The 24,117-nt window shown below is 41.0% G+C and overlaps 1 protein-coding gene across 8 annotated transcripts in view; it reads left to right on the forward strand.

Moving 5' to 3' along the window:
• Positions 1–609: 609 nt before the first annotated feature.
• The window catches only part of PTPRZ1 (protein tyrosine phosphatase receptor type Z1), a 135,438-nt gene continuing 111,930 nt past the window's right edge, over positions 610–24,117 (forward strand). For 2 of the 8 annotated variants that reach the window (XM_054065508.1, XM_054065528.1), the window contains exon 1: positions 611–902. In XM_054065508.1, coding sequence (XP_053921483.1) covers positions 845–902 — 58 coding nt within the window. In that variant the 5' untranslated portion in view covers positions 611–844. Of the gene's footprint in view, positions 903–24,117 lie in introns of all 8 variants that reach the window. The other 6 variants (XM_054065522.1, XM_054065537.1, XM_054065550.1 and 3 more) reach the window with 4 other exon arrangements.

Here is a 24,117-nt window from a genome sequence, read left to right on the forward strand (position 1 = left end):
AAGCGGATAATGATATTCCGCTGCTCCAGCCCCCTTCCCCCTCAGTTCCCAGGGCACACGTCCCCTCCCCGGCTCGGGGAGCAGCCTGCAAACGCCACCTACTTACAGCCCCGCCGAACTCCCCGCCACGGTTCTCACGGTCACCCTCAGCCGTGAGCGCTCGCCAATCAGCCCCTTAACGCCGGGAGGTTAACGGGGCTGCCCCGTCCGAGCGCCCCGCGGCACCCCCGAGGCTCGGTGTCCCCGCGGTGGCACTGACAGACCCCTCCTCACCTCGCTGCCCTGCTGCGCCCGGGGACCCCACAAACACCTCGCTGCCTCCGTGCCCAAATCCGCTCTGGGACACCCCCGCGGGGCCGCCAGGCTCCGCGCCCCGGGGTCGACGCCACCGACCCCTCCAGCCCCGCTCCCCGCCCCACAGCACCTTTCCCTCGCACGCCGGCGGGGCTGTGCAGTGCTCCCCGCACCCCAGCGGGCTCCCGGGGCGACGCGAGCCCCTCCCGCCTGCCGGGATTCATCCCTCCCGCCGAGGGGACTGTGGGGGCGACGACACACGCCGTGTCCCCTGCCGCCCGCCCTCCCCACGCAGCCACACTCACACGCGTGCACACGTGCGCGCCCGCCCAGCGCCGGTCTCCGCCCCCCCGCGCACACACACACAGGCACACATCGAGCACGCACACGCACCCGCACCCAGCCGCGCTCCCCGGGCAGCACCGCCATGCGCCGGAGCCGCGGCGCCGCCCGCACCCGCTGAGCCGCGTCCCCGCCCAGGCAGCGGCAGGCTCGGAGGCAGCCGGAGGGGCGAGCGGGCAGGCGGCGGGAGGCACAGGACGATTTGGACATGCTCATTCTAGGGCGCTGGGTTGCCTGCATCCAGCTCGTCTGCATCCTCAGAGTGGGTGAGTGATACCGAATCCATCTTTGGGTTTCCGACCAACTTTTCTCCTCGGGCTCCGGTGGGGTTTTGCTCCCTTTTGCTCGGAGCCGCAGGTGCATTCGCCGCCCGTTCCGCGCCGGCATCGCCGCGGGTGGGATCGTCCCTCCTGCCGCGTTCCCTGCTGCCGGGCTCCCCCCGCCTCGCGTGGGCGCTTCGGAGCCTCCCCACGGGCTGTCCCGCACCCGCGGGGGGCGGCGGGCTCTGCGCCTCCGGCAGGAGGGAGAGGGCAGATCCGCGCTGAGCGGCACCGGCACCCAGCTGCTCGCGGCGTGCGGGATGTGAAATCCTGCTTGAGCATCTCTGTGAACGAGGGATGGATGCGAAAATTCAGCTCAGAAAAAAGGGCTCGTTCTCCAACGTAACGGATTGCCCTAAACGAGGGTAGAACTGTTGCCTCGAAAAGCAGAATAGGAGTTGTTCATTCACGTGGGACGCTGCTTGCAGAATATGGATTCGCATATAGATATTAGTAGGGCTCCTTACATAACCAAATTAATTTCCAGCTCGTTCAGATCTGTGCAGCTGGAGCGCATCCTGAAAATCATGCGATGCTGTGTTGTTCATTCTTACGATGATAACGAGCGTGAGTCAGTTGGTGCTGTTGGAAGTGCTGTCTCTAATAGTTCATCAAATAAATATTGGGAGCTTAAGAGGTGCGTTTTGTATTGGATGATCGTTTTGAATTGATACATTTCTATCAAAATAGATCACTAGAAATACGAGTTTTTTGCTTGTATTTAGGTCTGAGGGACTTAGGAGATTTCAGCCCATTATGTCCAAAAGCAGTTTTACAATAGGTCTCTCGTGATAAAGTACCCACTAACCTACATTTTTTACCCAATAGGTGGTGCTGCTTCTGAGACCATGAAGCTCTGTAGGCAAAGATCGGTGTTAGGTTACCCGGAGTGAAAGCAAGTTCTGCTAGTTAGGGGAAACTACTTTTAAAAATTTTGTCGTATGAAAAATGTTTTTGCCTTCTTTCTGAAAATATAGTGGATTTCAACTATAAATGTGGTGAATATAACTTACCTTTAATTAAAATATATGATCTTCGTAAGGATCACTTTTAAACTAACCTATTTCTAAAACCAGGAAACTTACTGTAGTGTAATTCTCTTGTAGTGGTTTGGCACAGAATGACCTGTCATAAGACTTTTGATAAGTGTGTATAATATCTTTCTCCTCTTGCCAACCTGGTTCCTAAAATCAGATGTACTCCCAAGAGTATTTAAAGGACAAAACTAGCAGGTCTTTGTATATGCATGTGGAAATTCACGAAAACATGTGAGTACAGATAAAGTATACCATGATGTCATCATAATGTAATTCTACACAGTTCAATTTTGGAGACTAAGTTCCGTGTTCAGATGATCCTACCACGTTGCAAGCAATGCAAGACATAATTTTTTTAATTAATTCTCTGGTTTTTTTAATAATCTAATCTCACGTCTTTGTAGAAATAAGGTGGTTTTGTATAATGTAATATTCAAATACATGGTGTGCATATGTATGCTATATTCATGGATTTAGAAGATCTGTTGGAATGGGAAAACAAGTTTTTTTACTCATACATGAGGTATAATTTAAGTGCGGCTTCTTCTTTTTTTTTTTTTTTTTTCTGTAGACTGATACACTATTCTTTTCAAACCTGACCTGAAGGGGACACCCTTTCTAGAAGTGATGGATTATTTGATCTCAGTGGTGGTTCATTCTGAAGACTCACAAGCTCCACTGCTCAGTGTGTTCAATTACATGATTGTTCTCAAAAATTAATATGTTTTACAAGTTGTTAGACTGATGTAATCAGATTTAATTTGCATATGTTTCTCTTCAGGTATTCCTCCATAACTAAGCGTGCTCTCCTCTAACAGTATTTAGTCCATAGGATTAAATATTTTATTAGAATTTTGACATTATTTCCTTTTGGTTTTTCATTAAAAATAAATAAAATAAATAAAATAAATGATTGCATACTACCAGTGTGTGGTTCCTAGGGCTTGGTGAGAGAGAAGAACTGGGTCAGATAGGCTGGCTTTTACCATCAGGTGCTTCTGGTACGAAAGAGACCAGACCCTGGCCTGTGTGAATGGGATATCCCTGAAGAGTGTGGCATTCTGAAGACTATGCTTACTAGTTCAAGGTCTGCGACATGTAGATCTCAGCCTTATTTGTTGGTGTCTCAGAAAAAATGTTGAATTCTCAGCTGGTCACGTACTGAGCTCTACAAGAGGTCCTTTCTAATAATTCTGTTTGGGAGTTTTGCTGTTGCCTGTGAGAGATTCAGCAGGAAAATCTCAGTCTCATATGTGTTCAGAAAATATAAGAAGGCCAAATCAACCTCACAGAAGAAAAACCTGTTAGACCAGATGGAGGCAAAAAGTTCTTTTGGGAATGACGAGGCAGTGACAGTTCGTTCTCTGTGTTATTGAAGAAATGCTTAGGGGCTTGATTCTAACATCCCTGCTGAGATATGAATAGCACCTTCCTCCACAGTGTTAACTGAAGCCAAGTACTGATGTAATTATTTATGGAGCAGGGTATTATCTGAATATTCTCAGTGAGTGCTATTCAGTAAAGTTCAATGCAACTACTTGTAGAATGAGATGCTATACAGTCACAAGTGAAAGCACTTTAGAAGTCCTATGTGACCATTTGTGGACATTGCTGTGTAGTTAGAACAGAGATTTCCTATGAACTCCTGTTACTAGAATTAAAGGGGGAAAAAACTCTTTGTGGGCAATTCTCTTGCTCTTTTACGCTTTTCTTTTAAATGAGAAAAAAATACGAATCTGTAATCTTCAGCCTGCATGTATCTCAGGCTGCAGGTATTCTGAAAATCTGCCTTGCTTCACTCACATGTTCCGTATAACCTCCTGAAAGCCAGTGAGGTGTGCCCTTTTTCATAGCTTTTGTCTCCATGTGCTTGTGGAAAAAACATTTGGAGTCTTTTCAATAAGTAGACTATTTATGAATCTGTGTAGGCAAGAAAACGTTACTAGAAAAAGGAACGTGTTTTAACAAATTGTGTTATAATTGTGGCTAAATTTGAATCAGAGAAGTGTAAATATTTAGACAAGATTTAAAAAATATTCCTGGCTCTCACTAGCAAAATGCATGGGTTATTTCCCCAAATAATGCAAGAAGTGTCTCCCAAATCAGCTCATCTACACCTTACTGCTATCACTGCCTGGCTTCAACCAAGGTTTTGCCTTTCAAAATGCAGCTGATTTAACTATGAATTGTTTAATTAGTTGTGTCTCACTTTAGTTTTTCACCATCTAGAAAAGATCTCGTTTTCATTTTTAGTTTGTTTCTGGCATCCCAGTACTATGACTTTATTCACACAAAAGTAGTAATGTTTCCCTAAATAATCCAATTTTTCTCATGCAGTTGACATCAGCACTGTATTGCCAAGCTAGCACAGCATACATCTCATGACCAACAAGAAAGGGGACTTCTCTGCACCCTTTACTAGATGGCCCAAATTAAGAAGAATCTCAAAGAAAGCATGGGCTCAGCTTTCTAAATCCTATCACACTTTATATTCATTCTCATATCTGCATGTTTAGATTCAATGGGCTGTTAAATTGTTAAAGGACTATGGGGTCAAATCCTTCTTTTTTGCACTAACCTTTTATTTTGACAGTATTTTTGTAGTTCAGATATTTGGCACACTTCAAACTCAGTTACATCGCAGCAATATTGCTGTATATTATTTTTAATGGTTTAGCATAATTTATGCTTAAGATGACACAGAATCATAGAATGGTTTGGGTTGGAAGGGACTTTAGAGATCATCCTGTTCCAGCCTTCTTGCCATGGGCAAGGACACCTTGCACTACTAGATCAGGTTGCTCAAAGCCGCATCCAGCTGGGCTTTGAACACCCCCAGGGTTGGGGCATCCACGACTTCTCCGAGCAGCCTGTTCCAGTGCCTCACCACCCTCACACTAAAACATTTCTTCCTAACACCGAATCAAAATTTCCTCCTTTTCAGCTTAAAACCATTGCTCCTCATCCTATCATTGCTGCATTCCCTGATAAAGAGCCCTGTACCATCTTTCCCGTAGGCCCCCTATAAGAACTGGAAGGCTGCTGTAAGGTCTTCCTGGAGCCTTCTCTTCATCATTTTTGTGACTCTCCTTTGGACTCTGTCTCTAAAAGATCCGTGTCCTTCCGGTACCCACAACTCCAGAACTGAGCAGAGTACTCCAGGCGAGGTCTCATGAGAGAGTAGTATAGGGGGAAAATCACCTCCCTCAACCTGATGGCTGTGCTGCTTCTAATGCAGCCCAGGATACTGTTGGCCTCCTGGGCTGTGAGCACACGTTGCTAGCTCTTGTTGAGCTTCTCATCCACCAGAACCCTCAAGTCTTTCTCTTCAGGGCTACTCTCAATCCATTCCCCACCCAACCTGTATTTGTGCTTGGGATTGCCCCAACCCATGTGCAGGACCTTGCACTTGGCCGTGTTGAACTTCATGATGTTTGCACAGGCCAACCTCTCAAGCCTGTCCAGGTCCCTCTGGATGGCATCTCTTTTCTCCAGTGTGTCAGCCGTGCCATACAGCTTGGTGTCATCGGCTAACTTGTGAGAGTGCCCTTAATCCCACTGTTCATGCCCCTGATAAAGATGTCAAATACTACCTGTCTTAATACCAACCTCTGTGGAACACTGCTCGTCACCAGTCTCCACATGTTCCTATGGATTATGATACATAGATCCTATAGAGAAATTTAGTTCTGCCATATCTAAAACTAAAAAAACAAGAAAAAAAAATGAGGACTGTTAAACCATCTGTTTTAGCCATCTATATTATAACCATCTATACATTAGGCATTTTCATACCATAGACATTTATATATACCAAAATCTAAATATACAGTATGGATTTATTGTAGGTTTAAATACTGGCAGGTATGAAAAGTTGTGCTGAAACGAATGACATTTTAAAAGTTAATGTCAGTGTAATTTAATATTTATTCAGCACATTAGCCTGTGGGACACATTTAAAATAGTTAAAGCTGCTCTTTGCGATGTTTATTCAATACAATGTGTAAGGAAAGTTTTCTAAGTTGTATTTGGCATTGCTTCACCTCTAAATATACTCCGCTATCTTAATTCCTGGAGAGAAACTAATACATATAAAATTGCAGTGGTAATTTGAAACAACTTTAATTGTAATTGGGATTATAAATCAGGATGTTAATTATGAACACAGGTACTTGCCTATTTCTTAAGGAAGGCGATTTCCTTCATTTTATGTGCTCATCATTTAAGTGGTCACTGCCCACTACGAGTTCTCTAATTAGGAATTTAAGGGTGAACAGATTCTGTTCTTTTGCTGACAATTTCAGTTCCTCTTCAAATGTGCTATGCTTCTCAGTATTCCCCATAGGGCCTGGAAGTCTGCGGCAGTTCCGGAGCCCCCTGCTCCCATTTAACAGCTCAATTCTCACAGCTTCATGCACCATTTGTGTGGCTTTCCTGCATGAGACATCCTCTGGCTATTCAATAAGCTTCTTTTCCCATAAAGACAAAAGTTACCTTTTTGAATACATGTCAAGGCTTCTGCATGAGAAAGATAGATCAACAGGAAGAAAAGGACTTACAGTATGAAATAAACAAAATCCAGTAAATGAAAGATAGCAAATTTTTCAAGGAGGCTGGGACTGCAAATGAAACTTGGCTCCAGCAAATTGTTGAGTAACCGTTGGCAGCGGAGTACTTCTGCAGAGAGGTATGGTGCAGGTTGCTTGTTGAATACAAATTACTGAAGTCAGTCAACTCAGTCTTGAGGTATAGGTGGAAATAACTGAAGATTTTAGAAATGAGGTGAGGGTTTATACTGGCTGATACTGTGGCACTGTCTAGTTGTGGTGAAATAGTAGACTTTGTGAGGAAAACAAACACTGTGCTCAAACAAACAAACTTTTGTTTGCTCAAACAAACAAACAAACAAACTTTGCTCATGGATTGTTCTACATAAGGCATTCCTCAGAACCTCCTATTGTCTTCTACTTCTTCCTCATATTTGGGCTTACGTATTCTTAAACCCACTAGACGTAGCAATATTTCACCCTAGAAGTCAGTATTTTTTATTACTAATCAAAGACTCCAAGAGCTATCGTTTAAGTTAGCTAATTTTGGAAACCCTTATTCTGGTAAAAGTCCCGTGGATGACAAAAATAGTATGCTACATCTGATAAGGAATGCTCAGCAGTCAAAGTAGGACGCCAGTGGAATCTAGATGCCTGCACCCAAAAGTTTAATTAAATGGGTCTCTGACTCAGCTACTGCCTTTTGGGGCTTCCAGGGAAGCTTTCAGACAGATACAATGTTTCTGCATGTGCCTTACCCAACCCTATTATGTGCATCTTAGTGCCTCTTTCCCTCCCAAGTTTAGTTGGGATCCGAACCAAAATGTTCTTTCAGATGACTTCCCCGATTTCTAAGTCAGGCTTCGCGAAATAGACTCTGACAGCATCAGGTATCTTGATCTGGCTGCTATCACTTCTTCTGTTTAAGACAAAGGACAAGGCCATGGCTGTGCCACTTTCTCATGTTGTGGTCCAGTGACTGAAATGTTTTAGCACAGAAAGACAGTCTAGAAGGAAGACTAAAAGGGTTTGAAACTAAATCGCCCGTCTCCAAACATTAGGTTTTGACAACTAAGAGGATTCTTCATACTTCTTGTTTAAGCTGAAGCATTTTTTCTGTGGAAAAAAAAATAAAACAAGGCAAAAAAAAGAAAAGAAAAAAAAAAGCCAGTTCAGGGACGGGCTAGGGAAAAGAAAAAATATCATCATTATGCCACTGCGTAAATTCATAGCTAACCCATCTCTTAAATATTGTGTGCACTTAGGTTGCCCTCTTCTCAGAAAGGGCACAGCAGACTCAGAAAAAAAGTAAGTGAATGGCAACAGAGGATGTGTATTCAGGAATGACTAAATAAGCTTGGACTCTGTCAAGAGCAAAGGCAACTTATAAGTTTGTTTTGTAAAGCATTATAAACTCACAAGTGATGGGAATAGATTCTTCACTAACTCTTCTGATGCAAGAGCAAGGGGACAGCGAATGAAGGCAATAGAAGATAGATTTAAAAATAAATAAAATTAAAGAGTAGTTCTTCCTGCAGCAGGGGAGAGACTTGTGAAACTGCTGTAGGTTGCTGTAAGAGCTAAAAATGTTTTGGAGGATACTAGATAAGCTCTTGAAAGAAAAACCTACTGAGGGTTGCTAAGCAGGTGGAAATTACATCCATTTCAGGAATTTTTGGAGCTGGAAATACAACCTGGGAGAGCTTGCAGGGAAATTTTCAAGCGTATCACATAAGTTTGTCTTGTACTTACTGTTCTTTAAGCATCTGCTTCAGGATTTTGGACGCAAGACTCTAAATTGGTAGAATAATAGAGCAAGAGAGGAAACATGAGTTCTTAGTGCCCGCTCCTACTCAGTATTTGATTATACACTTACTGGATACAGTGCATAAATCCCTACCACTGCTTTTTCTCTGATTGTGCTCTAAAAAGAGCAGGTTTTGCTCAATTCTTTGAAAGCTGCAAATCCTCCCTCAGAAGGAGATTCTAGGCTGCACTTGTGAAGAACCCAACCTCCCAAACATGGGCAGAGCTCAGAGGGGTTTCCACCAACTCAGCATTTTACATCAGCTGTGCTGGGCAGCTGAATGCCTTTAGGCAGCTCAGTTGCTCATTACTGCCCTTGGCTGCCTAGCTCACCTACAGGCAATGTAGGAGCCTGAACTTCAAGGCTCTGAAGCCTGCTGCCAGTGCCAAACAGGTGGGTGATTCAGCAAAATACTATCTTGCATCTGGCCTTTTGTCTGAGTTAAGGCTCCAAAATCCATAATTTATACTATACCTTCAGATTCAGCAGCTAAAAAACAGTCTGGACATGGCTTGGCTACTTGACATATAAAAAGCAATATTACTTCTTTAGATTTTTATGACATCCAGTGTAGACTCACAAGTTAACGTATTTTTTTCCCCTACAACCCTTTATATTTCACTAAACTTAGAGACTGTGATTACCTGGGGAATTCTCTGTGTGATATTGATCTATTAGAGATTGTACTGTACAGGTACCGTTCAAGAATATGCATTTCTCTATGAAGATATTAGGACTGCTCACCTGACTAGTGGGAGTTTTCATTAAGAGTTTTCTGGAGCAGTATGGCTGTTAGTACTTTGGCTCTGAATTGTCTTCCTCTTTGCCAAAAGGTTTCTGCTCGATACTAGAAATATAAATGTAGAGAAATATAAAGCAGGTAGCATTCAAAGTGGTACGCATCTTCGGTGTTTTATTTATGTGTTTGCTGAGATAGGAGAACAGTAAAAGCAGTGAAGGGCTGATTGGACAATAACATCTGAAAGGGTGCAATAAGCGATTTGAGTGCTTTGACTATTGAAATTGTGCTGTAAAATTGGCCTTTGAAATACTGTAAATAAAGGATGTTGCATAAAAATAAATGAAATAAAATATATCTTAGTGAATGAAGGCATATGTTTCTGTAGGTTCCCTAAAGGAATTTGACAAAGAATTCCTGGGTCATTTAAAATTACCTTAGAAATCATGTCATGTTCTTTAATTGTGATAGATATTTGGGTTTTATATAAGCTATTCAGGCCAAATTAATTTTTTTTCTAACGTAAATGGAAGGATTTAGTGGCTTCATTGAGATATAGGCTGGTTTGTAACATAATTGTAACAGGGTCAGAGACCGAAAGGACGTAAATGCACCATTGCTACAACCGGCATAAGGACTGATAGGAGAGTCTTAGTTGTAGGAGACTCTCTATTGAAGGAGACAGAGGGTCCGATATGTTGAGCAGACCCCACTTACAGGGAAGTCTGTTGCCTCCCAGGAGTCTGGGTAAGGGATGTAACCGAGAAACTTCCCAGCCTGGTGAGAACAACTGACTATTACCCATTACTGCTGCTCCATGTGGGAGGCAATAAAGCAGCTGTAAGAAACCCAATCACAGAATCACAAGGTTGGAAAGGACCCATTGGATCATCGAGTCCAACCATTCCTAACACTCCCTAAACCATGTCCCTCAGCACTTCATCCACCCGTTCCTTAAACACCTCCAGGGAAGGCGACTCGACCACCTCCCTGGGCAGCCTCTGCCAGTACCCAATGACTCTTACTGTGAAGAATTTTTTTCTGATATTCAACCTGAACCTCCCCTGACAGAGCTTCAGGCCATTCCCTCTTGTCCTGTCCCCTGTCACTTGGGAAATTCAAAGCCCAAGGGAGGTTAAAAGTGATTTTAAGGCCTTGGGACAGTTACTGACGTTAGGATTGGAGGCAGCCTGGGCTGCAGTGATCATGCATTGGTGGGAGTCAAGGTCCATAGGGATATGGGACAGGTGAGGATTATAGTCAGGACACTAAATTTCAGGAAAGCAGACTTCCAGCTCTTCAAGGAATTAGCCCCTAATTAGCCCCCCCTAAAGGGGGCTACAGGAAAGCTGGAGAGGGGCTATTCGTGAAGGCTTGTGGGGATAGGATGAGGAGGAACAGGTATAAACTGGAGAGGGGCAGATTTAGGCTGGACATTAGGGGGAATTTCTTCACCATGAGAGTGGTGAGACACTGGTGCAGGTTGCCCAGGGAAATTGTGGCTGCCCCATCCCTGGAGGTGTTCAAGGCCAAGTTGGATGGGGCCTTGGACAGCCTGATCTAGTGGGATGTCCCTGCCCATGGTAGGGAGGTTGGAACTAGATGATCTTTAAGGTCCCTTCCAATCCTAACTATACTATGATGCTATGATACTATGATACTATGATAATTCTTCAAAATACACTTTTCCAAATATAATGCTATATTTCAAAGCTGTCAAAGCCTTAGAAAAAAAATTGTAGTGTTCCACAAGGGCAGTTTATATTGAAGAAACTAAAAGCTTTTTGAAAGCTAAGGGAAGTATTTTGAGGAAGAATTAAGCCTTTAAAATCAGTGTTTAAAAAAAGACTTGATTCTTCAATTGCTTTGAATGCTGAACTCCATGATTTCAGCAGAAGTTCCCAAAAAGAAAAACATCTGCTTGCTTTGACTAAAAAGCTAATGATTGGAGTAACAGCTGGCTTTATAAATGTGACCTAATATTACTCCAGGCAGTTTGTCTTCTAGCTGCATCCCCAACTGACCAATTGTGTTTTGTCCATTTCTAGCCATTTGGAAAAATCATTTTGTTTTAAGTGTATGTCACTTGTTTGTATCATTTCCTTTTCTAATTCTTATGCTGATAGATTTGTAGGAGTGTGATATTTAACAAATTTGGCAGGCTGGAACTTCCTAGGAGGCTGAGGAGCCTTCTGCCAGCCCTCCTAAGCGCTATTCCTTGGTGTGTGGGACATTTTGCATTACATGGTGCACTCACCACACAACCCATCTACTCATCATCGGCAGAGTTTGGGGTGAGTCTTGTGTGGTTTGTGGCTCTCTTTCTTTGCAGTCTTTGATTTTTGGACAGTAGTTTTGTGTTTACTATATCTTGCCATGTTGTGTATGATTCGGGTTTTTTTAACACTCCCAAGATTTGTGTTAAAAATACTGCATATCGCTGTAGATACACAAGTTACAGCAGAGCTACATCTGGCTCATATTGGTGGAACTGTGCATGAATAAATCCTGAGTGAACATCAAGGAGAAAAAGATTTAGAACAGTTATTTAAGTTTTAGGATAGGGCTTACACAAAACCAAATGGATAGGTACTGGCAATGTGCAAATTTAAGATGAAAATTAGAAGGTTCCTAACCATTACAGCAATGGGATTTTGGAAAGTGTTTCCGATGATAATAGTAGAAGCAAAAGCCAACAGTTTTTTATTATTTGTTTTTAAGAATGGACTACCTTGTTTTTTGCAAGATCCTGTGGCTCCTGCAATAGGAAAGAACCCCATCGATGATTTAGGAGTCCCTGTCAGTGAGTACCACGGTAGTTTCAACTGTGATAAGTAGGAAAACTGAGCAGTGTGCATCTGGCTGGCCCAGCCAGCTGCCCACCACTGGAAAAACATAAACCAGTCATTCCTCACACCAAACTGATTCATTTGTAAGCTGATGTACTGAGGTCTGAGTGGTCACTTAGCATCTCCCATCTGAGGGCATGCTGAGAGAGTTAGGGTTTTTCATCTTGGAGAAGAGAAGGCTCCAAGGAGACCTTATAACAACCTTCCAGTACCTGAAGGGGGCCTATAAGAAAGCTGGGGAAAGACTGTTCACAAAGGCTTGTACTGATAGGACTAGAGGCAGTGGGTATAAACTGGAGAGAGGCAGATTTAGACTAGACATTAGGACATTAGGAGGAATTTCTTCACCATAAGGGTGGTGAGGCACTGGCACAGGTTGCCCAAGGAAGTTGTGGCTGCCCCATCCCTGGAGGTGTTCAAGGCCAGGTTGGATGGGACCTTGGGCAGCCTGATCCAGTGGAACGTGTCCCTGCCCATGTCGGGGGGGGGGGGCTGTAACAAGATGATATTTAAGATCCCTTCCAACCCAAATTATTCCATGATTCTATTCTATGATTCTGTCTGCAGTGCCACTCAGCATTTCAAACTGCACTGAGTAGTAAAGCGTCATCAATCTGATCAGGAAAAGGAGGTCTACTATTGTCAGGAGCATTTGAAAAATGTACATTTGGGCTTGTATAATTGTATCTTGAGTTTGTTAACAGTTCGCTACATAAGATTACTTGTACAAGCATGAGGTAAGAGACCTCCTTTAAAGAGAAGTATTTGAAATCTCAGGTCACTGTATGACTTCAGGAGATCGGGGTTTAACTGAAATACCAGCTACTAGAAGATCTTAGAGCACTGGCAGTGCTCTCGTGTTCTTACATGAAAAGACCATAGGAAATATCAATCCATTATATTTCAGTGTCAAATTTAACACTGGCTGAATTCTGAGAGTATTCCCAGGCTCATCCACCTATTTCTGTTTAATCTTCTCCTCATCCTCCTCTCACATTCTCCTATGAATCGTTTGGGCTCCCCAGTGGCCCTGGGAACTCTCACCTCATCCCATGCAGTTTCTCCAAAAGGTCTTAGTCTACTAATGAAAAATTACTCCTGCAACTTTGTAACAGTCCTCCTTGATGGGTTTCTACCCTCTCTTTAATGTGCATTTCCTACTTATTTTATATAATTCCTTTTCACTATTTCTTCCTATATTTTGTATTAGCACTAACTTTCTACACTTCTTTATCTGGGATGAAGAAAAAGGGGTCCATTTTTTGCTTACTGCTTTATCTGTATGATAAAAAAAAAAAACAAACACATAAATGAATACAATATATATTAGATCTAACCAAACAGTAGGTAAAAAAATTAAAATCTTCTTTTTCTCTGTGACCTTTATTTTCTGCACTGTTGTCTAATCACTTAGTCATAAGATTAGTTTTTGGTGTCTCTCAGCAGAAGTCAAGTCAGTATTACATTGAACAGAATTCATTCAGGAATACTTAGACTGGAAATTATTCTTCTAAACCACTAGTGAAAAATGCATCCATTCGGAAAACTATCCTTCAATCTGAGTATTTTCAGTGTCTTCTGGTTTGTGCTATCAGCTGTGCAATTTCTATCATGTGAATCAGCAGAAGAAATATGTTTCCATGGGGCAGTCGTCTTCACTGTTTATATGGGAAATTCCAACCTCTCTGAGTGAAGCGATAAGCCTGTGACTTAAAATCTGCTGAAGATTTGTCTGCATCGTGGCTGTACTTCTGGAGGGAAAGATGACAACAGGAAAAATATATAGTGTTCATTTGGAATATGTGCACATCTTAAATTATCTGATTAGCTTTTGCAACAGTTTAAGTGTTTACAGTAGGAAAAGGGATTCATCATATTAAAACAAATTGCAAATGCAATTTAGAGCAAATTAAAAATAGCCTTATTACCCCCAAATGGAAGAAGACAGGTTCAGCTGAATCAGGTGAAGCTATTAAGCCAGTGATGCATAATGGGTAGTTTCAGGTTGCATGCAGTTGAGTAAAACAGAATAAAATGTATATGGAGCAACTAGAAAATGTAGTCTTGTTTTTGGTGAATATCAATTGATTAATGTAATTAAGGTAATATCAATTGATTAATGGATTAATTCAAATCAGTTTTTTTCTTATGTGACCTACACATTCTATCACAATTGTAAACATTGCATTTGAATAAAAATCCAGGTTTTCATGGAACAGTTGAAATTATTGAGGGGTTTTGTGTATTAGCTAAAGAATTCTTTGGATATACAAAAGTTTTTCTAAATGTATGAAACTCTGGTCCACTGAAATGTGTTGTTCACTTGAAAGCAACAAGAAATTTGACCCGCTCAGAGTAGGTTAAATCAAAGAAGAGGTTTAGTCACCTTTCAGTGGAACTCACTGTGCTGAGTCAGGCATCCTCCTTCTTCTGTAAGGAGCAGGAGAATTACAGGAACCTCAGCTGGGATTCACAGCAGCCGGCATGTGCAGTGCTGGGACACTAGTATAAAAAAGTAACTTAGGACTGCATACTGGGAATAACTACGCTGAAATGTGTTGTTCTGATAGCTCCACCGAACAAAAAATATCTTGGAATTCAGAATTATTTATCTTACTATTGTAAAACAACCATAATATGTGATACTGAAGACTTCTCATAATATCTAATAGTACATTTGCCAAAGGAAAAGGAGATGGCAATCCTAAACTTTTCCCATGCAAGGGCATTTGAACCACAGCTGTGTAGAGCGGTGTTATCCAAAGGATGACAGAGCACAGCAGTTGAGGATGGGCAGCAGCACTGATCTGTACCTAGGCTGGTACAGATGGGAATGGTACAAAGTTTGAAAGAGAAAACCTAACTATCCAGTCAAATGTATGAGATAACGTTGTCCAGTGCAGCATTACCAGGTGCCAGACTAGTTTTTCACCCTCCTTTCTTCTTTGTGCCCTGCCTACCCTGCTTCAGAAGCAGCAGCTGCTGCCAGGTATTAGCAGCAAATCTCTGCACTCCTACTAGTGCTTCCCTGCATCTCCTCTGGCCACTTCCCCCCCACACTGCTGTCTCTCTCTGGCTAGAGTAGTACGTATCTCTGCTGGGATGGATGGAAATGTGAATGAAGGCATTTGGCTGCAGTGGCAGCCTGTACTGCTGGAAGAGCCACTCTGCGAGCTGAGATAGGAGTCAGGCCAGAAAATATGTCCTGTATGTTGGATTAAAGCCTTGGATCAACAGTTGAACCATGCTGGGTTATGTATGTCTCTCAGTGAAAGGTGTGAGATACAGGGTTCCAGTCCCTGTCAGTTCTCTCTTTTACCTAGCTGCTATCCAATGTAAAAAACACCAGAATTTCTCTTGTCTCCTGTAGTCTGGAGATCTGCTGAAGAACGCTACTGTATCTCCTGGGTGGGTCGGTCTGATGCTTATCTAGGTCTTCTGGGCATCTTTAAATAGCCACCTACTTACCCAGGATCCATGAAGTCTGTGCATCTTACAGTCTTGGACCAGTTCCTGGGTTTTTTTATGTTGCAGAAACCGGACCAGTTAGACATGAAACTGGATTATATCTCTGTCAGAAAAGAAAACCATGTAGCTGTATCATTAGTCTGTGTAGGAAACGTATGCATTTGCATTGCTCCTGTTAGAACAGCAGGAGATTTTCTGCCGCAGGCAGGTATGGCAATAGAGTGAGCAGCAGCTGCAGTGTCCTGGAAAAAAATGCGGCATGTGCTCCTTTTTTGTAGCAAATCAGCTGCTTTAGATGGCATAGAAACAAGAGATTCATTCCGCAGGTGAGTCACTAAGCTTCTCTAAAGCCCCATATCTCCAAGGTTTTCAGCTGAGGTGGAGCATTTACACCAATCCCAATACAGCCAAACCCTTAAAGGCTTATTCAAACCTATAATTAATTAATGTTTGTGTAACACTTAGAAGATATAACTCACTAGACGTGCACTAAGGCTGCTGCTAATGATTTTAAATCTACTAAGCAATTTTCACTAAAACCTTTGAAATTGGCAATTATAATGTTCTTAGCTGGAAAAGCTTTGATCACTCCAGAGAAGGAAGTAAGTGCATGACTTCAGCTGGCAAGATACAGTGACAGAACAGCAGCAAACTGCTAAATACACTGGCCTGGCAGAGAGCCAGAGGAAGATTTGCTGTTGCTCCTTCCAAAACACAATTTGAAGCCATTTCAGTATTTCTGTATCGTGTAAATAACTGTGAAAGTCCTAGGAAGTCTGCAGTTGCATGTACTTAACAGTCTGAAGATAAGACTTAATTGAACAATTTTACACACTCTTCACTTTTTTTTTATTTCTATGCAATTACAAGGCTACATTCTGATACAGTGCTAGAAATGAACCTAATGAAAATATTCTGGCCCGGCCTGGCCTGTCTTATGTTCCAACACAGATACTTTAGTAAGAGTGAAAAGTAAAACAAGAGATAATATTTTAACAAAAAAAAAGATAAAAATGTGTCTGAAAGCCTATTGTTTTCTGCTCAAGGGTAGGAATATTTTGTCCAAAAACTAGCTATATTCTAGAAGCTTGATTTTGCTGTGCTGTTTTCCAAGAGCAAAATATGTGAAGCTGTCTCCTTTGCTTGACTATTGCTTATTATGTGTTCAGCAGTGACATCCACCAAACTGTTTCCTTAACTTACTCAATTTTTCATGAGGTGATTAAAATTTAAGAGGTTCTTTGGTATGAAACAGTGTGGTCTTTGCTTGTAAACTTTCTACACTTCCTCAAATAACTTCCAGATATTCATGTGTAGGAGAAAGAAAATAAGATCATTTTAAGAAAACAAAAAGGTATTACAGAAACATGCTGGTTTTAAGGCTGTCTGGATATTTTTAAGTGAGTGTAGTGCTGTCACATGCAAATAATGTGTACCTGTTGAAGGCATCTTCAGAAATACTTTATTTATTTAGACTAGTTGCTTAATAAATGCTCCCTAATAGATGTTTGAGTAAGTGAAAATACTCTTCAAGTTGCTTCTTGAATGAAAAAATAATACTGTAATGGTTTTATATCATCACAATAGAACAAAGTTACATGCAAGTAAAATAAGGGGGAAAATCTGCCTCACTACTTATGTGTAAGCTTTCCACTGAGGAATTAAATGTGTTCATTAAATGTGTTCGTTAATGCTGTCTCTATTGATGCAATACCAATATGTTTCAGAAATCTTTCAAATACTTGAAAAATATATAACTATTTGTGGCAAATATAGCCATTTAAATTACATGCTATAATTATTTCATTCCATGGATAGAGTAATCCTCTAACTGAGCTTTTACACATGTTGGTATATTTAAGTATAAGTGGGATCTGAGGTTAAACTGACATGTGGAGATGCTGTATAATCAGTAAATTGCTACGATTTATTATTTATGTATCAACATCATCTGAGTGTATTTGTCAGTGACCAGGGTTTCATTTCATGAGGTACAGTATGAACACAGAGCAGGAATACAACACCTGCCTAGAGAATTCAGAAATGAAATGCAAAAGGAGAAGCTGATAGGACAGAGAAGATGGAAGGAGCTGCTAAGAAAGAATCATTTATTAGGCAGTATAAAAAGTAGTTGAGATGGTGAAGCAACTATCTTTCATGTCTTTTCTAGTTACTCCTGCAAGCTAGAGTATTCAAAGAGGTATTGAATGGGTCTGTTTTCCACGTCTGTAAGGTAGAGGTAGTAGTACGTTACTCAAAGGTTTTTATATGAACAAGAGCATGCTTGCATTTCTAAAGCTTTTTCAAGAGAATAAAATTTAGCTTCAAGTTTTATGCTATAGGTCAGAGTCCTGCCATGAGGAAGTTAGGCAGGTAGGCTTTGCAGTCTCCGTGAGACCTAAAGGTGCATGCAGGAAGATCCATCACAGTCACCTGGAGCCCAAGGTGCAGCCCCTTGAGTGCTGTTTAAGTCCTCAGCAACACATGCAGGTGAGGAGAAGCATTCACCTGGAGACCTAATATGTTCTGGTGATTCAATAGGAAACTGAGAACTATGAGACCTGGCAGACAGTGTCAACTCAAGCATGTTGGTTTACCTTCTTTGACTCAGTTTGCTGTCTGCAAAGCTGAGACAATATCCCTGCATGTTCTGAAGTCAGTCCAGAAACAAAAGCACTGTATAAAGAGTCAGGTGCACAGATAGAGCAGTGTGAGCACTGGCATGTGAGGAGCTGCAGTCTGCTGCTTCTGATGGCAAGACCCCTTTCTTCCATGAGCACAGCCTTCCTAGTAGTATGTGGCTTGCTTAGGTAAGAATGCATGTACATCTGCACCTGCCAACTTGGGTCTAAACAGCTGATCTGAACATTTATCCTGTGGTGGACCCTCTCTGATCATAATCCTAAATGGAAATTCTTACCCTGTGAGACCCGTTCAGTGGTACCAGAATCCATGGACTGCAAAAACGCCTGTTACTTCATGGTTCCATCCTAAAAGTCAGCATGGAAAAAATTGGCAAAATCTTGTAGGAATTTGCTGTGTAAAACAAAATTCTAGCATCTCACAAAAGGAACGGTTATAGTGAATGGGGACACCACAGATGTTTTTTTATCTAGTTGCTGTAATTTATTGTTCATGTGTTGTTCCTAGTTAGACATGCAGTAGGAGAGTCGTAACATCCTAAAAAGTTAGATTTTCCTCAAGTGTAGCAGTCTGTACAGCATGGATCCACATGTCATATTTTATGTTGATGATAATAATAATATCCTGTGTGATTTTTCAGGTATTATTCTTCTTCCTGCTTTGAAGAAGGCGTATGAGTGTAGGTATAGGGCTGATGGCTGTTAAGAGCTATTTTCCATTAGCTGTGATCTCAGTTCCATGAGGTCTTGCAACTTACGTTGTGTAAGCAGTCCCTGGTGCTGAATGAATTGGTACAGCTTTTCTCTCTCATGCTCTCCATACTGACAGGTGAAAAGGGACAGGGGTCACCATTCACGCTTCGGTGTTTATTGCTAGTTACCACACTCTAGTGTCCTGATACATTACTGTCGTTTCCAATTCTGACTTCAGGGAGGTGGTGCTCTGTATACGTTACTCATAATTTAGAAGTAAATGTTGACTTATAAGTGGTGACTGTAAGGACAAATACTGACATGGACAAAAGGTTTAAATTGCACAAGTGAACACTGGGTAAAAGGCTGTCTTTCTTTTTACTCTCTATTTAATATATGCTTTTTTTTTTTTTTTTAAATAATGAATAAAAGGATTTCTGTTGTCTTCCAGTAAATGATGCCTTGGGAGTAAAGGGGAGTGGTGAGTCCTACTCACAAGAGGAAGAGTGTTAATTAAAGGAAGTTTCAGAGTCCTTATTCCAGAGTTCACAGACATCCCACAGAGAGACTGAGAGGAAGAGAGCAAATGAAGGAAAAGAAGACCAAAAAAAGAAAGAGAAAGGGAGAAAGAGGAATGAGGGAATGAAGAAAGAAGGGAGGGAGAGAGGAAGGAAAGTTTACAAGACACACCAGGCACTTGTGCAACTTCTGTTTATCTCATATTTTTAAGATCGATGCTGCTGCAGTTTGCAGCTACTCACCGTTTATAACTACTAGAAAAGGAAATTGGGGAACGGAGTTAAATTACTCCTGCAGCGACTTTTACAGGCGTCATGTGGCCAAACCCAGAGAGAAATGAAATGAAGTGACTGAACCCCTAGCTTTCAATCTCAGTTGTTTTTAATGACTGTCTTCTACATAGTGAGGAAAATTAAGAGGTTAATGCTACCAAGCTCTTTTTTTAAAAAAGTGCAGCCAGGTGGAGTGTATTACAGAGCAGTTTGAGATGTGTTTGCATCACAACAGAGGAAAAAATTGTTCAGGAAGAGATGAGGAGTCTTTATGTGTTTGCTTTTAACAGGAACTATGCAAGTTTCTTGGCATCATCACCACAGTGATCTCTAAAGATACAGAGGTGTGTATCTTCTAGCTAATACATAACGAACAAATTATAGAAAGACACTTGTTGACACTTGCAACAAGTTAAATGATGCAATGAGAAGAGTAGTGATGGGTTTGTGGAAGGGACGCACACCTTGTCCACTCCCTTACTGTGCTTCCACACTCCCTTGGCTCCTTTCTCCTACAACCCCTCCTCTCTTCTGCTGCACACAAGGGACCTTATGCACCCCCCATTCTCCTCCTTCTCTTCCTCCACCCCACATGTGGATGGGACCCAGGTTGAGTAGTGAGCCCATTCATTTGGCAATAAGCCAGGCATTGCTGGATAAATTAAAATGCAGCCCTTTCCTCACTGCATTACTTAACAATTAGTTGACATCAAACTAGCAAACATACACTAGGCAGAGAATACAGATTTGATTTCTCCGTATTGATACTCTAATCTCCCTTTCATTGCATACTTTCATAGTAGGCAGAATTAATACCGATAGAATTTCCATTATTTATGTAAAAAAAAGTAAGTACATGCCAATTAATAAAGAAGTGGTTTAGATATGAAGAAGTTCACTTTGCTGCTGCTGACAGGGCTCAGCCTATGAATCAGCAGTATGGGAGGAGTATGCTGAGAAAAGACAACCATAAAGATAAAGGTAAATTATGAAATCCAAATGAGACCCTGGTGACTAGGAAGGTAATGATCGGCAAATCAAATCTGAGGTGTGGGCTGAGGCACAAACATGTAGGTGAAAAGAGGAGCTTCAATTTGATACAGGAAGAAGGATATGTTGAAGACGATCTGCGTGTTATATGCAGCCTCAGAGAACAATTCATCCATCATTCAGCCCATTGCTGGCAGCTTGCTTTCCCTGGGGAGTTAATTTGATGGCAACAGCCTGCCCTTAGCTGTCATTTTTACCAGGGCTGAGAAGCTTACTCCTGTCGCACTGAGCTTATTGTGCTCGCTTGACACCATGCATGCACATAAATAGGTGTCTGTCTACTCTAGGGTAGAATAGCCACTAAAAGCAGATGAGAGCAATTAATTTAGCCATTAAAACATCTTTGCTCCCAAGATGACCCTAGGAAAGAGTATCTGACTGCTTTGACAACTGCAACCATCTTTCAGCCATCGAGCCTGCCCTGGCAGCAGATGAAGTTATGAGCCCTGCCCACCAGGTTGGCCTTTGCATGAAAAGGTGTGTGAAAACATTTTTAAGGTTTTTTTTAAGATTAAATAGAGCTGTTAAAATATTAGAAATCTGTAAAGAAGTGTGTATGAATTGATGGCTGGCAGGAAGGTTAAATGGACAACTTAAAGTTAGCAAAAACTAGATTGAAACTTTCAAGACATAAAGCAAAGCAAAATTAAAAGGGGGGAAAAAAGGTATGAAAGGGAGGAGAGAAGGAAGAAAAGAAACTAGAAGACATCAGAGTGAAGGTTTGGGCCCTATTCTGGAATAACAAAGACCTTCTTCAGGAGACTTTTTTGCTTTTTCACAGAAGTTTTATTTTTTGTTGGTACTTTAAGCTCCACATGCACACTATAATTTTAATTCTCTTTCTTCTGGAAAAAAAAAAGATGGGACATTTATGTCCTGTTTTGGAAAAGTGTGATGACTTCATTTTGATCTTCAGCCCAAGAGTAAGTTTTACCAACAAAGAAATAAAAATGGCCATTTTGTATGTTGACCTCAGGATTTAATATGTTCAGATGTTTTTGAAAAGCTGTAGTCCTCTGAGAACTTCATAATGGTATATGCTCTTAATGAAAGCCAAGATACATTTATGTGAAACTCTGAATTTGCAGCAGAAGGCTAGACTTTTATTAATGATGTCTTTCTAAACTCAGTTGTAAGATACCTAGGAGATCCATGCTGCCTTGGGTCCTTTCCTCTGTTGTGCCTCAGAGTAGAAGAGTGAGGAGAGTTAATGCTGATCCATATATTCAGACATTCAGGCAGCAAACAGTGTTCCCCTTTGGGATGAAGATTAGGACTTTTCTAATGTAGACTTTGATACAGTTATCTGTTTCTTGTTGAATTCAATTACCTGTAATACATGCCTCATGAGAACTTCCACAAGGCACTGTTCATGCAGATCATAGCCAGGACACCGATAAAAAGTGTATTGTACTCCTTCTCCAAGGGGAGCTCTTACTTACTGCTTACTTCCATGTATCATTCTCTAAGAGTGAATGTTTGATTTCTTATTTTCTTCTCTTATTTTGCTTCAGTATACTTATGGAGAAGCCTGTGGTTTGGAAAGAGGCGGTACGCTTTGTCATAAATTATATATAACTTTAAATAATCAACACTTGTAGCTTGGAAAATTTGCATTTCCTGTAAATGAAACAGATATAATTGGTATATTGCTTGTTTCCAGCAAAGTTATTTCCATTTTGTTGAGAGACTTCTTTTGATGGAAGTCCCTTGAAGCTGATGGTAAAACTGTAACAAGTTAATGATACAAAGTACCAAAGAATATTGCATGAAGTATTGAAATCTGAATTGCAGAAAACTATGTGGATATATGGAATATGTTTGTTAATGGTAGGTATTTATGGACCAAAGAAAGATTTTTCCAGTATCTTCTCCTCTAACTTTCATCTATTGTGTACATGCCCCTGGATGTACACAGATAAGCTAACTTAAAAACTCGGGATTCATGTCTTTTTCAGATGGTTGTGAGGATGCTTCATTTCTTCCCACATTCATTTTAAAAGCAAAATTTAAGGTACAGCCTCAAGATGATCTTTGAAGTCCCAGAAGAAGGTCACTACATATATATATGCATGCATGTTTCTTGATGTCAAATTGAGGATTTTTACTTACTAGAATTCTTTTGCACACAGAATAAATGGTCGAATAATTTACTCAGAATAATCAATGCCTCTTACTACATTCTCTTTTTTCTTGTATTAAGGCATGTATTTTATTGTTTGGAAAGAATTGTTAAACCTTGTATTTGGAGGAGCAGATAATTTAGAGTGTAAGTGGTACATTGCTTAAAGGAGAATAGGGTAAAGAAAAATTTCTTTCAGTTCACTTATGGAAATTCTCTGCAGAGGTATTTGAATTGCAATTTAGATAACATTATGAGTTTTCTGTACTCTCAGATCACACCTGAGTTTAATAGTCTTAAAAAATCAGTGATGAAATTTCCTGTTCCTTTAATGGAGCTACAGTTTCTCATGGAGAAGCTTGGGTTCATAAGGGAGACAAGAAAGAGCTTTGTAATTAGAATTGTTACATGGTAGTTTGACTTAAAAATAATTCACAGCTTGTCAGAGAAACTAGCAATTAACTCTGACCCCTGTAAAATTTTCATCCTTAAATATAAAAGAGAAATCTGTTCAGCTTGTAATTATCTTTATGGGCTGTAAAAATTGGCTTCAGATAAAGAAAAAAAATATAATTCTTTTTGTTAAAAGCTGTGAGTTTTGTTAGATGGAGAGGGCTTTACCAAGAAAATGTTGGTCAACTTAAAACCTTAGCGTGATTCTGTTAGAAAAAAACCAAATATAATTCAGTATTGGAAATTCTTTCAGCATATAAACAGAGTTGCAGGAAGAGATTTGCAGGAGCAGATGCTGCCAAGAAAGATTTGGAAGCTAGGAGAGGGAGGGTTTTATGGAGGGTAGACACAATGGCAGTTAGCCCAAAGTGACCTCAGAGGAGTGGAGGACTGAAGATTAGATGTCAATAAGATCAGAAATAAAAGCTGAAGCATTTGGGACAGGCTGTGCATCACTCGGTGCCTTTGGAGTAAGAGATTTTTTAGGTAATCCACCTTTCTCCATACTGTGACACCATACACCAACAGGTTAGCCTACCAGGAACAATCCAAATTCTTCAGAAGGATCTTGTTTTCTACTCAAGCGGCATTTTCTTACAGCGAGCGTATTGCTGTTTTTCAGGGGAACGTATTTAAAAGAATTCATGTCATTTAGTTGCACAACCACTAGGGAGGTGGTTGAGCCACCATCCCTGGAGTTCTCTAAAAGATGGGTAGATGAGGTAGTCAAGGACATGGTTTAGTGGCAGATAGGAATGGTTGGACTCGATGACCTAAGAGGTCTTTTCCAACCTAGTGATTGTATGAGTCTATGATATCCAGTACTAGCATTTGAATTTGCAAGACTGGAATCTCCCAAGCTCTTTTTAAAAATCATTCCTAGCAATGATATATAAAGATAGTTGCAATAAACACATTATCTGTGAGACCCTGTCTTGACCTCTTCTCATTGAAAGCCCTTGA

This window comes from Cuculus canorus, chromosome 1, assembly GCF_017976375.1.
Source record: "Cuculus canorus isolate bCucCan1 chromosome 1, bCucCan1.pri, whole genome shotgun sequence".
Classification (NCBI taxonomy): Eukaryota; Metazoa; Chordata; class Aves; order Cuculiformes; family Cuculidae; genus Cuculus; species Cuculus canorus.